General features: G+C 41.4%; 1 protein-coding gene across 1 annotated transcript in view; it reads left to right on the top strand.

The window, feature by feature from the left end:
• The window catches only part of GLDC (glycine decarboxylase), a 48,680-nt gene that overhangs the window by 26,142 nt on the left and 6,384 nt on the right, over positions 1–16,154 (top strand). The window contains exons 11-20 of the mRNA XM_054810218.1: positions 398–478; positions 1,013–1,110; positions 1,620–1,704; positions 1,798–1,839; positions 2,808–2,950; positions 3,859–3,934; positions 12,672–12,797; positions 13,667–13,816; positions 14,279–14,391; positions 15,015–15,156. Of these exons, the coding sequence (XP_054666193.1) occupies positions 398–478; positions 1,013–1,110; positions 1,620–1,704; positions 1,798–1,839; positions 2,808–2,950; positions 3,859–3,934; positions 12,672–12,797; positions 13,667–13,816; positions 14,279–14,391; positions 15,015–15,156 (1,056 nt within the window). The remainder of the gene's footprint in view (positions 1–397; positions 479–1,012; positions 1,111–1,619; positions 1,705–1,797; positions 1,840–2,807; positions 2,951–3,858; positions 3,935–12,671; positions 12,798–13,666; positions 13,817–14,278; positions 14,392–15,014; positions 15,157–16,154) is intronic.

The following is a 16,154-nucleotide window of genomic DNA, read 5'->3' as shown; positions in this document are numbered from 1 at the left end:
ACATTTTGGTAGGCACTAAGGACTTTTGGCAAAGTCTAATATGTTCTGTAAAATGGGATGAGGGGGAGTGGATGGTCTAGCAAAATGGACATTTTTCCTATTAAAGGAAAATGGTTAGAAACATTAGAAGTGAGGTCACAAGTCTTGAAGCTTGTGAGCCATCTGTCTTGGATGGTTTAGCAAGGGAGAGGTAGGAACTGGAAAATTTTATGTAAATAAAATTAATGTATGTACCTATTTCATAAAATGAAGTGACATTTACATATTGTTGGGTAGGTTGATTTTTTCTTTTTTTTTTTCCTCCTATGTTTCTGTAATGCTTTTTCTCAACCAGAACAAATATACTCTGCTTCTGTAATTAAGAGCTTTGAGTAATTACTGTTGCTTTTATCCATAGCTTGGAGTATCACTTGATGAAACTGTAAATGAGAAAGACCTAGATGACATATTATGGATTTTTGGTTGTGAGTCTTCAGCTGTAAGTAGACAATAGATCGTATGGATTAAATTATCTGAATGTTTCAGAAGTGTAGTGAAAAGCAAAACTGCTCTTGGGACAGTGGTGTCTATATAATGACAATTTGTTAAATACTGATAATTTCAGATCTTCTTTTAAAGAGGCAGTATGAGATAACACTGATTTATATAACCAAGTTATGCCATTTTCTTATTTTGACAATCCTTTCAGTCAGCTTGGACACCTTGCATTTAGGCTGTTACTTGTTTTGTGAGGGTTAGGACATGGTGGTCAATTATTTCTCTCCCACTGGAATTTTTGTTGCATATCATTGGTAATTAGTAATTGGTAATTAGACTGCTGAGACATCTGTACCCAGTTTTAATATAATGCTGTTGTCATGCTATATATATACTAGTAGGTATGCTAATAAAGTGGGGTTTTTACCTAAAGAGCTGATTAAATCTTGAGGTGAGCTGGTAGTATAAGCTAGTTCTGATGGAAATTGACAGTGAAAAGTGAAAGTGTTTGACTCCATGTTTCTTTGTGTCAAAGGAGCTAATTGCTGAGGGTATGGGTGAAGAAACCAAAGGCATCCTTAGCACCCCATTTAAGAGAACTTCCAAGTTCTTGACACATCAGGTTTTCAACAGGTTTGTGAAATTGCTATATATACGATATTTTAATGGAATCTGAAAGTACCTCCTTTCAAAAGTGGTACTGGAGTCAGTTGAGGACAGTTTTGTAGCTGTACTCATAGTCACTCATTACTCTGAAACAATCTCTTTAGTAGCATTTTTAGATATGTTTTCACATTTTAAATGAGCAAAGCTATACTCATGGTCACATGGGGGATGTGTTTTTCCATTAATGTGCTACATTGTACAAGCTATTATTTGAGGACATAGTATCAGCAGACTTACTAGAGCCCTTATATTCCATATTTACTGATAGCATTTCTGAGCGAATGATAATAGATATTTTCATCCACATATTGCTATTAGCAAGCATAAAGTACCAAGGTGAAAAGAAGTAACTAGTATATATTAAAAATTATCCTCAGTCTTAAACTTTTTTTATGGCTTTTCCTACGTTAGAGCACAGATCAACCAGCTGCTATAGCTAATCTGCTTGCCTTAACACCTCATTTTGTGTTCTCCAGCTATCACTCTGAGACAAATATCGTGCGGTACATGAAAAGATTAGAAAACAAAGATATTTCCCTTGTTCACAGCATGATTCCTTTGGTAGGTATTTACCAAAAAAAAAGAAAAAATTAGGTATTTACATACATATTCATATATTTTAATAACTACTGACAAATGTGTTTGTATTTTTAGGGGTCCTGCACAATGAAGCTCAATAGTTCAGCTGAACTTACAGTAAGTTGCAATAATACTGTCTGACTTGAGACCCACATGACTAAACTATCTAGCCAGCATCATTGTAGAGAAGTAAAGACTGCTTTTGTTCTTCACTCCAGCTGAGGAAGCAGTTTCAGAAGTAGCTAAAGTCATCAGCTCCCTTTTCAGCTAGGAAAAAAAAGCTCCAAAAAGCACAGCAGGAGTGCAACAACAGCAGGAGAATGAGTGGCTTTGAAGACTCCATTCTGAAAAAAAGTATTGAAAATCATTTTTTGGAATTAGGTACCACAGTCCTGTTCCCTCGTGCGGTGTCACAGAATGTAACTTATATCTGCTTTACAAAACTTAGTCACATTCTCAGAAATATGGAAAGAGTCAGGTGGAATCAGCAATTCATGCTTCTCTGTCAGTTTGCTTTTTCTTATGATAGCACTCCTTTTCCCCAGGTGAGGAGCTGGAGTCCCAAACAGCCTGGCGAAGGCTCTGCTTTCATTTGCCGAATGACTTTTTGACTCTGAATGAGCTGCTTCTGCTCTCTCCCTGTTGGCTTCTCGTTTTCATCTTTCACTAGGTTTTGTTTGTCCCCTTTCTGTCACTGCCTGCTGTATGTCTTCTCCTTTCACTGGTTTTTGTCTTGTGTATTCCTTTCTATTTGAAATGGATAGCAGCAAAACTGCATGAAACAAACTGTTATGTACTATTCCACATGACTCCTCTCTGTTTGCCATGTGGTCTTACAGCTCAGCATAAGGGTAGGTGACATACAAGGAGAAACTAAGGATTTTTAGTAATCTTCTGAATGTTTAAAACAAAGTTACTCGAAATCATCCTACAATGAGTTGGGAATTTGTCTTGCTGCACAATAAATCTTTGATTTTTATTTCAACACAGGGCAGCTTCTCTCCTTCATAGAGTTTAGCAACAAAACAGAGTTGTCTGCAGAATTTTTTGATACAGTGCATGCTTTTTTTTTTTTTTTTTAACAGCCTATTTCATGGAAAGAATTTGCCAACATTCACCCTTTTGTGCCACTGAATCAAGCTCAAGGGTATCAGCAGCTTTTCAAGGATTTAGAGAAGGACCTGTGTGAGATTACTGGATATGACAAAATCTCCTTCCAACCAAACAGGTAGGAAATTTTTTCTGAACATTTGCTACTTAACGTTTTTCCAAAAATTCATCTCTAAAGCAAATGTGCAAGTCAAAAATGGAAGAAGTTTCTAAAATTAAATTCGACAAAGAGAAGCCTTGAATGCAAGGTTATGAAAACGAAGATTTGTTTTCTCAAAACTGCAGAACTTCATTTTGTCTCGTCTGTTCTATTATTCTAATCTTTTTCCCCCCATGTTTTTCTCTCTATGAAGGCTGGTTTCTCCACCATTGTTTGCTTAAAATGGTAATGTTGCTGATATCCTCCTATTAGCTAAAATTGAAGATTTGAAATAGGAATAAGGTGTATGAGCTGCCAACTATATAATTGTTGAAACTGATATTTGATGCACTAGGTAATACTAGGTTTTACTGAAGAATGCCTTGGATCTGCATGCTCACTGAAATAAAGTAAGGCTGAATGAGTACTGCTGCAGCCTGTTTATGTCCATTAGTAGTTTTGATACAGAATAAGCAGCAAGGACTTGCTCTGACACTTAGGATGTCTCTGAAAGAGTTCTTATGTTTCATTGTGTACACTTTACTGTGCATTTCAGTATTAGTTTGCCTCTCTGTAGTCAAGCATGTAGTACCCTGCTAGGTGCAGAAGGTGGGGATCAACTCAGTCACCAAAAGGATTTAATATCATAGTGTAAGCACATAAAATGGCATAACTTTTTTTATCTAGTGTTTGCAAAAGAGGCAAGAGCTGTTAATTAATGCTTGTACATTTGTAATTTAATCCATGGGATGTGCTTCCTTTAGTTTGCTGACACTTGCCTAAAGCCATTGAGAAGGATTAGGGCTGGACAATTTTGAAGTTTCAGTAGAGAGCTGGCACTTTGTGGTTTGTGTGCTTGTGTAACGGGGTTTGTGTTCCTCTTGCAGTGGAGCCCAAGGAGAGTATGCAGGTTTGGCTGCAATCAGAGCTTATTTAAATGCAAAAGGAGAACGTCATAGAACCGTAAGTATCAACACCTGTGTGGGGAAGAACTTTGGGTGAACAGTGGAGAAAGAGAGTTGATTCAGCAGCTAGGACTCACCTAGAGAGAAACTAGATTGTGTGTCGTCATCTGTGACAAGCTCTCAGTATTCCCTGCTTCCCTCATGGATCATGGGTACCATCTGAAAAGTCTTTCTTTACTTTAGACAGTGGGAATAAGGAAAAGGGACTCCCTCAAAGGGTGATTGTACTGGGTCTGGCTGGGATGGAATTAATTAACTTCCTCCATAGCAGCCCATATGGTGCTTTGCTTTGATTTGTGGCTAAAGCAGTGTTGATAACACAGGGACGTTTTGGCTGTTGCTGAACAGTGCTCGCACAGTTCTCTCTTTCCCACTCTGCCCTGCCCCGTCCCCTGTCCCCCCTCACCCCCGCAGGCAAGTAGGCTGGGGGTGAGCAAGAGGTTGGGAGAGACACAGCCGGGACAGCTGACCCACACTGACCAAAGGGATGGTTTATGCCATATAATGGCATGCTCAGCAATAAAAGCTCAGGGAAAGGAGAACGAAGTGGGGACAATCATGGTTATGGCATTTTTCTTCCCAAGCAACCATTACATGTGATGAGGCCCTGCTTTCCAGGAGGTGGCTGGACATCTGCCTGGCCATGGAAAGTAATGAATGAATTTTTCTTCTTGCTTTGCTTGCGCATGCAGCTTTTGTTTTCCCTGTTAAACTGTCATTCTCTCAATCCATGCATCTTCTCACCTTACTTCTCTTTCCTCCTTGTCCAATGGGAGATGGGAGTGAGTGAGCAGCTGCATGGGTGTTTGGCCATTGACCAGGTCAACCCATCACAGTCCCTTTGAGCACCCAGCACAGGGCTTGAGGTAATGACAGTTTTGATCCGAGCACGTTAATTTGTTAATTGGCAGACTCCTGTGTGGGACACAGAGCTTGTTACTGTGTATGAGAGTCTAGGGCTTTTTAAAAGCTGCTTCCAGCTCTTGCTGTTTGCTGTGTGGCTTATCAATGTATTTCGCTGTGCTTGGAAACATTTTGATAAAAGCAATGGCCTTATGTCTGGACTGGCATGTGGCCCTGGCTGTGATGCCGTTCCTGTGCTGCATGAGCTACCCTGCGGAGAGAACAAGAGTTTACACCTCCCTCTTCTCTGGGGTTGATGTGTCCAGCTGTGTTGTGTGGGCTTCTGAGTTCTTTGTGCATCCTTACATAAGATGTTTGATCCTATTATCTAACATTGTTGGCTTCTTGTTCGGTGTGTGGAAACTGGTTTGGTCCTGGCATAAGAGTAAACAACTTGTTGTTGAGCTGACAGAGAAACGTACCCCAAGGCAGCTGATCCCTGGGTGACAGGGGGGTGTAGGAGGGTTTGGGCAGGTGCCTCGGACTGTTATCACCTCCTATAGCCTGGGATTTTACACCAGAACAGGCATGCAATCCCATTGAATTGGAACACCACTTGATGAAAGGGTGGGTACCTTGCCTACCCCAATGAGACTCAGCAGCTCCTAGCACTGTTTTGGGGCTTGGCCTGTGCCTATAGGGCCTCTCTCTAGCACCATCACAGAAAGCAGGGGTCTCTACCTCTAAGGACACGATGGTTGAGACAGGGACCCAAACCTCAACCACAGTGATTGCCTTAGTAAAGGAAAGCACTGGCAACGGAGGTCAACAGGACTGTGCCATCAATTAATAAAGGAGGAGGAGGAGGGATCTGATCAAGAAGCCAGTCCTTTGGCAAGGAAATGTAAGGAGGAAGTGATAGAAGTCATCCAAGAGGCAGAAACCACCCCATCCCTAACTCTGAGCGAGCTCCAAGATATGTGGAAAAAAAATTATGGCAGCCAGCCAGGTAAGCATATTGCTACCTGGTTGCTCAAATGGTGGGATGCTGGAGGGGATAGTCAGGAACTGAGGGTAGAGAAGCCTAGCAGCTGGGATCCCTTGCTAGGGACCAGGGAGTCAACAAAGAAATCAGAAGACAATCTGCATCCTCTGGAGGTGGTTCCTGTTGAGTGTGATGTGTCCTGTCAAGGGTGATCTTGTCAATTTCTGAGGCAATTGAACCCCTGCTGAAGCAGGTATTCAGTATCTAAGAGAATTAGCCGTGGTGGAGGTGGTCTACAGTGACCTAGACATCAGGTCCCCACAGATTTGAGTGACATCCAGTACACATGGGCCATCTGCAGGAGATCTGTGGAAAATGCATGTGTCTTATGCCAACTCACTGGTGATGGACTGGCCACATCTTGAGATACCAACTGTGGAGAGACTGTCTTGCTAATTCCAGGGTGTTTCAAAGAGAATCCCTCCACTTCTCATCCCCACAGTCAGTGTCTTGGCTGTCAGGGGTGCCCTATGGAGTTAGCCTCCCCCTGCCAGAGGGAAAGGGAGCCACATGGCACCCTCTGGTTCTTCCTGCATGGCTGGGGTAGGACACGAGGAAGAGGGACAGTGCACTCACCTGGAAGCTAGAAGCCCACGTACCTGAACTGCAGGGGAAGACAGCCACTAAGAAGGGACCAGTCAAGAAGGCTGCCACACCAGTTGCTGCCAAGGCAGTGGAAAGCAACCAGCAGTCCCCCAGACACAGAATAAGGGCTGAAAATGCCTCTCCTCTTGAGTTTGGTGAAGGGAATTCTGGCTTGACACCACAGGAGTCAGAGAGTAAAAACTACAACCAGGGTAAAGGGTCCCTGCTCTGGCTAAGCGGAGGAAGGGGATAACAAAGTTGAACGGACTGTATGGATTTGATGGCCTCGCTCATCAGATCCACAGGGGCATAAGGCTTTGGTGGATGCTGGTGCACAGTGTACCATAATGGCATCAGGGTAGGAGGGGGCGGGACCCATCTGGATTTGTGGAGTGATGGTGGGGGTGCCAACAGTTGTCTGTGTTGGAGGCTGAGGTGAGCCTAACGGGACAAATGGCAGAAGCATCCTGTTGTGATGGCCTGGAGTCTCCATGTGTCCTTGGCATAGACTACCTGAGGAGAGGGTATTTCAAGGCCCAAGAAGGTACTGGTGGGCCTTTAGTGTAGCCACAGTGGACACAAAGAAGATTGACCAGCTGTCTACCTTGCCTGGCCTCACCATTGTAGGGTTGCTGCATGACAAAGAACAGCCGGTGCTGGTTGCAACCATGATGTTGCACCAGTGGCTTTATCATACTAACCGAGACTCCCTGTTTACCATCCGTAAGTTGATTTATCTACTGGAGAACCAAGGAGTGACAAGCAAGAAATAGTCCCATAAGGCCAATGCAAAAGTTTGACAGAGAGTGGAGAATAACAGTGGACTATGATGGCCTGAATGAAGTGATGCCGCCATTGAGTGCTGCTGTGTGGGAGAAGGGAGAATGCCAATATGAATGGGAGTCAAAGGTGGCCCCGTAGTATGCCACAACTGATACTGCCAAAGCGTTTTTCTTTATCCCTTTGGCAGCAGAGTGCAGGCCACAGTTTGCTTTCATGTGGCAGGGCGTCCAATACACCTGGAACCAGCTGCCCCAGGGCTGGAAGCACAGCCCTATGTATCTATTGACTGATACAGACTGCACTGAAACAGGGGGAAGACCCTGAACATGTCCAGTAAATGGATGACATCATTTTATGGGGCAACACAGCAGAGGAAGCATTTGTGAAGGGGAAAAGAATAATACAGATTATTTGGAAAGCTGATTTTGCCATAAAACCAAAGCAAGGCCAAAGGACCTGCACAAGAGATCCAGGTTTTAGGACTAAAACAGCAAGATGGACATTGTCACACCCCTGGGGCTGCAATCAATTAGATAATAACTATGTCCCTACCAGGTAACAAGAAAGGAACACAGGCTTGTCTAGGCATTGTGGATTACTGGAGAATGCATGTATATGCCAGGTCACAGGGAGCTTGTGAGCCCCCTGTTGAGGCTCAGCTGGAGCCTCTGACAGAAAACACCTGGAGAAATCCAAGGCCAGCCTGTAGGGTTTTGGAGGTGGGAGGTATTGAGGATCCAAGGCCCACTACACTGACTGAAAAAGAAATGCTAGCAATGTACAAGGAGGCCTGAGCTGCTTCAGAAGTTGTTGGTACAGAAGCACAGCTCAACTTGGCACCACAATTGCCTGTGCTATACAGGATGTTCAAAGGACACTGCATCGAATAAGTGGGTAGCGTTGGTCATGCAACAGGCTTGAGTGGGGAACCTGGAAGAGATCGTGGACTCATCAGAAGTCATAAATTTCAGAGCATCACTCAAGGAGGTGACCCATGTGCAAGATGTGCCACCATATAATGAGTTAATAGAAGGTGAAAAGCAGTATGGTCGGTTTACCAGTGGATCCTGTTGTGTAGTAGGAAACCATAAAAAGTAGAAGGCTGCTACACAACAAGTTGTCAAAGCCATAAAAGGAGAAGGCAAGTCGAGCCAGTTTGCAGAAGCTGGCCCTGGATGTAGCTGAATGAGAAAAGCAGCCAGTACTCTGTGTCAATACTGACACCTGGATAGTGGCAAATGCCTTCTGAGGGTGGCTGCATCACTGGAAACAGACCAACTGGCAGCGCAGAGGTAAACCCATCTGGACTGCTACCTTCTGGCGTGATGTTGCTGCCCAGGTAGAAAGCATTACTGTAAAGGTACATGTCATAAGATTCTCACAAGCCCACGGGCAGCACCACTGAAGAACACCAAAACAACGAGCATGTAGACAAGGCTGCCAGAATTGAAGTGACTCAGGTAGACTTGGACTGGGAACTTAAGTTATGATGAGTTATTCATAGCTCAACGAGTCCATGAAACATCAGGACATTTAGGGAGAGACCTAAAACCTACAGACGGGCTTGTGATCAAGGGGCTGACGTAATCATTGAAGCCATCACACAGGCTACTCGTGAATGTGAAACAGTGATTCAGATCTTCAGTGAGGTGGATTTAGGCCCAGATGTCCATGCCTCGAAAGAAAATGGGCAATGACAGTTTTTTGCTTTTTCAAGGTGGTATGACGCTCCCTCTCCAGCATTTTCAGTTGCAAAGGGAACAGGAACTGATTATCTAAAACTTATAATGCTTATAACATCAGTTGGTTCCCAGTGTAGCCACTCCTGAACAAAGCAGCGGACAAGCCTCTGATATGCCTTGGTAGCTATCACAGAAGTCTCTAGGTTCATCCACTTGTTGTCCATTCAAACTGTTTCAAGTAAATTTCTGTGGGATATATGAAGGTAACCTTGCTTCACAACAGCCACAAAAACTGTAGATGGATAATGCAAATCAGTTTCGATTCACTGAGGATCATCTTCAGTTAGTAACACTAGAGTATGAAGGCTTGATTTGTGTTTTCTTCTATACTAACTACCTGAAAAGGTGACCTCAGGGAGTCACTTCTCAGCTATACCATTGTAACCTGACAAAAGAGAGTTCTTGTAAACCTGAGAGGTGAAACAACTGCAGTTAACCCCCAAAGAGGAATTAATTCTTACTAGTACACTATGTTTAAAAGAATTTTGAATTCTAATTTTCGTTTGAACAAAATTCTTTATTTGCATTTAATGGCAGGCAGTTATAGCTGAAAAATCTCAGAGTCATATGGTTCCTTTAGGTGCTTTCTGAATAATCTGTGATGCCTGGAAGAAAGACTGTGTTAATTGTAGGTTTTAAGTATAAGTTTAGTTGGAAGTGAAATAAGTCGAAATATGTAAATGTGAGAAGTTGGTGGTAGTACGTTTCGTTTTGTAGAGATGATTGCATGTTTGTGATATAAGAACAACCAAATTAGCCCAGACCAAAAGTCTGTCAATCCCAGCATCCAGTCTTACAGTGGCACTAGCAGACTGATAGACTCGTCTTACGAGGAGGAGTACAAGGACAAAGCAAGTATACAGCGATAATTACCCAGCACACGGCCCCAGCATCTACATATCGTGATTTGGGAACTTCCTGATCCAAAGGAATCCAAAGGCACTACTTCTGCTTTTTTCTACAATGAAATCTGATCACTTGACCTCTTAATGAGGAAGCTTCTGATATTTACAGTATCTTGGAGAAAACGTTCTGTGGCTTCATTACCTATTACCATATAATCATATTTCTGCATAAGAAATGCTTGCTTTTTTTTTTGCCTTTTTTTTTGAACTTCACGTCTTATAATTTCATCTAATACCCTCTCACTCTTGAAAGGTGATGAACAGTTCTTCCCTGCTCTCAGTTGGCATATCATGTGTTAATTCTGAGATTTTTATTGTATCCTTATCCATCCTCATTTCTGTCTTCCTAGTTGGATTCCAGTTATTTGTCCATCATTCTCAAAAAAGCCATCTCATAGCTTTGGTTATCCTTAGAGCTTCAATGTTCCTTTTTCTTTGATCTCTATTTCCTTTCTAGTTTTTAATGCAGTTGCTTTTTCCCCCCCCCCAACACTGCAAGATCTTTTGAGTGGAAATAGTTTCAAAACTGCAACCCCCAGCTGTGTATTGTTAAGATTTGTTATCTTGTATAATATTCTAGATCTGTCTGGCTCCAGTATATTCTGGTTTGAATGCTATTACTCAGTACTGTGGGTTCTTTTCTGAACTAAGCAATCAGTCCTTTCAGTGACCTGGGTGATTTTGTATTAACAAGATATTTGGCATTTCACTGTATGTCTCCATTATAAACCAGTTATGAGTAAGTTGAAATGCTAGGGAACCTGCACAGATATTTATAACGTTCTATTAGCATGACCTTTCTCCACAGTGAAAACTTGCTTTTTGTTTTCCTTTGTTTTCTTTCCTGTGTTTTCATGAAATATTTATCCGTGCAAACCTTCCCACTTACCTCAATGGAAATTAGTTTAGGAACACTTTTTGGGACCACTTCAAAAACTTCTTGGAAATCTGAGGTTAATTAGGTCTTCCTCTTTCACACACTCATAGAGTTGGCTTTAAATGGTGGGAGGGAAGTCCTTAATGCATTAATATCCGTATTTTCTGTACCTGATTTTATACTTGGCTTTGGTATCTCATTTGCCTTCTGAAAATGGAAGGGTCATTGTCCTGGCCTCCTGGGAACTATACTCTCTGTGTGAGGAAACTACCTAAAATTGAACAGTGAGTAGTTGTCTTGTTCTGTCTTTGTTTCTTTGTGGCGTCTAGATCACCTCAAACTTCTTGGGAATCAGCCGCTCTTTACAATTACAAGCTTTGTTTTGTGAGTAGTTTTACTCAGTGAGAAGTGAAATTAGGTTGACATTTTATTCTTTGGACAGTTATTTTCTGATTATCCACATATGCTTTGTTTTTTCTCTTATTCTCTGCAAGATCCTCGGTCTTCTGTGTCTATATCCTTCTACGCTCAGAAATACCCAGAGGTTAACTGCACAGAACAGAGGGCCTGCCGGCTGCTTGTGGTCACTCACACTTAACAGATTTCAAATGTTATAGTAAAATCAAGTTAATCTTGGGAAAAAGGCGGGGGGGGAGGGGGGCAGAAAATATGAAAGCCCACAAAATGTTGACCTTTCAACTAAGTGACCTTTTCCCCTGGGCTGGAAACAGTAAAACAGCAGAGCAAGCGTCTTGCAGCCGATGTCATTTGGATTTGGTGCCCTCTCGCGGAAAAAAGAAAAGTATCGACATCACCCGGCAGCTCCCATCTGTTGTTGCCTGTTCAGTAACTTCTGTACCGGGCAGCTGCAGATACACCCCAGCACGCCTGGGTGGCAAGCTAGGCTCACTTCACGTTGCTGCTGCGCGGCTAAAACGACTCCAGATGTGCCGCAGTGCTTCCTGGCACTGGGGCCGGGATCCCTGTGTTTCCTTTCACCACAGCCGCGCGGTCAAACGTTGGCAGTTCACCACAACAACAACAACAACAACAAAAAAAAAAAAAAAAAAAAAAGAGCAAATATCCAGGTGCTGAGGCAGATGGGTCAGTTCCTTGGAACAGCTTTGGAAGTAATTAGCATTTGTCTCAGCGTTTCTATGGAACATGAGGCAGAGACCGTTGTGCAGTTTCTCATGAAAACAAAATGCCTTACTGTCAGTTATATAATACAGCTGAGTTTGAGTAACTTACTTAATAAAGTTAGGTAAATTAATTCTTCCAAGAGAATCATAGTAGACAAATGTTTCAATATCCTCACTGAATAGATGCAAATGATTGTTTTTAGAAAAAGTATATTTATTGTCTTTAGAAGGGGTGGACTTCCTAACAAATGTCTGGAAATACCCTGAGCTCCATTTTCCTGACTAGCGCTAACCAGAACCTACATTTATTTAAATAAAAGTACTTCTCTTTTTTCTTTTTAAATGAACTGCAGAGAGCTTGTACATAGCTGTCTGAAACTTCTTAGCTATAGCCAAAATATTTCAGTCTAAATTTTTGTTTTGAATAGAATACAGAAGAAAATGCTTTGTACGTCAGCTGAAGATACAGTGGAAAGTTGGAATTACATGATTTTTTTTTCCTTTCAAGTCATTGTACGTATGGAGGCTGATTACTGTAAAAAAATAGTCTTTTGAAAAGGAGTGAGAGGAAAGGATTTTAAATGTGATTATCTGAGGTAGTATTCTGGAATTGCAGCCCTAAATATGATTTATGCAGCAAATAAAACTTTATTTTTCTAATGAGTATTTAGAGGCTGATACCTGAATGGAAAACATTCCCTCAGAATCCCTTTTGAAAACTTTGATAGTGAGTTGTAGCTGAGGATAGACCGTAATGCTGTAAGATTTTTTAACTAGCTATACTTTAGTCTCTGCTTCTTTTTCCCTTCTAAGGTTTGCCTTATTCCTAAATCTGCTCATGGTACAAATCCAGCAAGTGCACAAATGGCAGGGATGAAGATTCAGCCAATTGAAGTGGATAAAAATGGCAGCATTGATATCTCCCATTTAAAAGCAATGGTGAGTGTTTAATTATCTTTAATTTTCAAGGCAGGAACACTCCTTCTCCTCTGCAGGTAATAGTGTTGGCAGCTGAATCAGATTTTTCTTTGAGAGACAATAGAGCAATAATAGTGAATACATGCTTGAAAAGGGTAAGTAATGCTTTCCTTTTTTGCTCACTCAGACACTAGCCATGTGACACTTGTGAGACTTCCTTTAATTTGAGGATTTTTGGTGCAGAAAGTCTTTCTACACAGTAGGATCTTTTATAGCAGACCTTTTTGGTCTACATCTAGTATTTGAAATGAATGAAGCATGTTCATGAGTGTGAAGCATTTGAAACTGCACTTTAGCCTTCACTTAGTTCAAGCCCACCTCTGCTGGGGGAAGGTGTTGCTAGGCAACTTTTTTCACTTTTTTGAGTAGATTGTCTGCAGGTGAATCTTGGGAATCCAAGGGATTAGCAGGATACATTTCCAAAAATACATATTTGAGCAGGCTTTTATGATAGTCATAGAACTGCATTGCTGAAAGTAGGGGGATGGTCATTAGATCACTTTACATTGAAGGCCAGATGTTTCACTTGGCTTGTCTTAAGGTCTCAGAAGTGACTGCTGTACTTACATCTTTAAATACCATGCCTTCTTCCCTGATTTAAATTTCTGATTTATTCAGAAAAAAACATTCTTTTTTCCATAGGCATTGCTGAAGGAAAGAGCCCAGTATCTTTTGCTGACTATAAATGACTTAGGCTACCTGCTGGTAGACTTGCTTCTCACCTCTAAAACACTCGATTGCTTTAATTACATATTTTTGTAAAAATCTTGTCTTAAGAAGATTTAGGAGCCTCAATGACATTTTTTTTCTCTCTCCCTCCCTGCCACGAGGTGGACAAGCACAAAGACAACTTGGCAGCCATCATGATCACTTACCCTTCCACCAACGGTGTGTTTGAAGAGGAGATCGGAGATGTGTGTGACCTGATTCACAAACATGGAGGCCAGGTTTACTTAGACGGAGCAAATATGAATGCCCAGGTATAAAATCTTCTAGGTAGATTTATTACAACTTGGAGCCTACATTTCCTTGGAATAAAAACAGCACAGCACTACCCAGTTCATACCATAATACAGCTTCCTCACAAGGTGACACAGTGTTGGGAGAGGAGGTGAGGTTTCCAAGAACAGTAATGAAAATTAGATGGTGAAAATAATTCTCTTTTATCTGATTTTTGCCCTGAAATCTGTTGTAAGATGTATAAGTCGTTCATTGAAATTGGCTTAGTCTGCCTAATCTTTGTCAAAGAAATTCTTTACAGACATGCATAGGAATTTCTAAAGCAAAAAATTGTTTACATCAATTTTTGTTTATGAGGCATCATGTTAAAGAAAAACAGAAAAACATACAACATCTTTTTCAACCTATTTTTATTGAATGATGTAATAGGTCTTAAAATGGCATATAAAGAATATTTTGATGATGGAGTATTCCCCTCACAGGTGGGTCTGTGTCGTCCTGGAGATTACGGCTCTGATGTCTCTCACTTAAACCTTCACAAAACTTTTTGCATTCCCCATGGAGGAGGAGGACCTGGAATGGGACCAATTGGAGTGTGGGTATCTCTTTATTAGTCTTTGTTTAAAAAAAAAAAAAAATCCATAGTGAATCTTGGTTGGCAGTTCACTTAAGTACAGAGGCATGAATGGGAGAGGTTGTACTGTTGTTTGTAAACTTTTGTCCTTCTCCAGGATAGTCATGTGTTGATCTCATGAATGTTTCATGTATATTCCCAAACTCTGACTTTCACGTTGGTTCTTTAGTGTGTACGATAGAACTCGCTCAGCTGTCTGTTTTCTGATTAAATGCAGAGATGATCTGTGGACTTTGAGGGCTAATATTGTATGTAATCCAGAACGCAGAAATGGTACAGGAACTATGGGAATCTATTCTATAGGGCAATGATATTCCTTTAAAAGAAAATAATCTTACTCTTTTAAAAAAAATTACTGTGATTTGGATAGCTGCATGAATATCTTGTGATAGGTTGAAACCTGAGTCCCATCCTCCATTCTCACCAGTTATGTTAATAAACTTTCCATTGAAGAAGACATAGACCAGACTTCCTGGAGGACTGTATTTGGAAGGAAGGTGAAGAGAAGCTACTGCTGAAATTGTCCAGAAATGGTAACACAGGGACACACATTTAAGTTCTAAAAATCAATGTTTTTCTTTTAGGAAGAAACATTTGGCTCCCTATTTGCCTACCCACCCTGTTGTCAAAATACAGCCGGATGAGGATGCATGTCCTTTGGGTACTATCAGTGCTGCACCTTGGGGTTCCAGTGCTATATTGCCAATTTCCTGGGTGTATATCAAGGTGTGTAGACTTTTATAAGGAGTATCAGCTGAAGGTCTGTTTCTATTTCAGCAAGTCTGAGGACCACTGGAACCACATAAACAGGTTTAAGAGCAACCTGCCATAAGACGTTTGCACAGGCTGAAATGCGTATGACTACAGCATGGTCATAAGTTACTTAGGTCCTTTGAACCTCCTTGCTTTCCAGTAGGACAATGGAGTAGCCTATTGCCATCTGTTGCAGTCGGAAAGGATGGCAGGACAACTGCTGTATCTATGCAGCCTGCTTAATTCTTCTGTCTCTTGTCTGTAATAATCCTTGAGACAAGTGGACACAAGGCAGAAAACTGCAATCAGGCTTGACCCGCCACTGTCTCAAATACCGAAGTTTTTATCTTCAAAAGCTGCTTGGTAATTACCTTTTTTCCAAGAATATTTTTGGTTGTATGCTGCAGTGTTGTTATACTTGACCTGTATGTAACATTTAACTTGCCAAAATCTGTTTAATAAGAACTTGAATTCCAAGGGATTTTACTGAATTTGAAAACTGAGCTTAGTTTTGGCTTTGGATGTGTGACAACCTGATCATGATCTATGTAATTTTTTAATGCCTTGCAATTTAGTGATAAGCCTGCAAATATTTAGTTACATATATGGAAGTAGTGAGCCAACAGAGATGAGTGTAGATTCAAATTCTGTTTGAGAAGAGGGTGTGCTGGGACTCTGAGCAACATTTAAAGCTTTCAGTAAGAGAAAGAGTTGGAATGGTGAACGTAAGGGCAGTGTCATTCAGAGTACCCTGTAGCCAGTTTGATACCCTAACCATGGAAACTTCCGCTCCCGGGGAAACCAGCTCTTCTGGCATTTGAAATGAGCAAATATGAGCTGGTACAACTTCCATGGTGGCTTTTCAGCTGTGGGTACAAATCACTTGTGACTGGAAGCTGGTTCCTATTACAGAATATTTAAACTGTAGTAAATTTTTAAGGGACACTGTTTCTTCACAATGCGAAGTGCCA

The sequence above is a fragment of the Grus americana genome, chromosome Z, assembly GCF_028858705.1.
Source record: "Grus americana isolate bGruAme1 chromosome Z, bGruAme1.mat, whole genome shotgun sequence".
In the NCBI taxonomy this organism is placed as follows: domain Eukaryota; kingdom Metazoa; phylum Chordata; class Aves; order Gruiformes; family Gruidae; genus Grus; species Grus americana.
The sequence above is the reverse complement of the archived record's forward strand: the minus strand, read 5'-3'. Positions and strand labels throughout refer to the sequence as shown.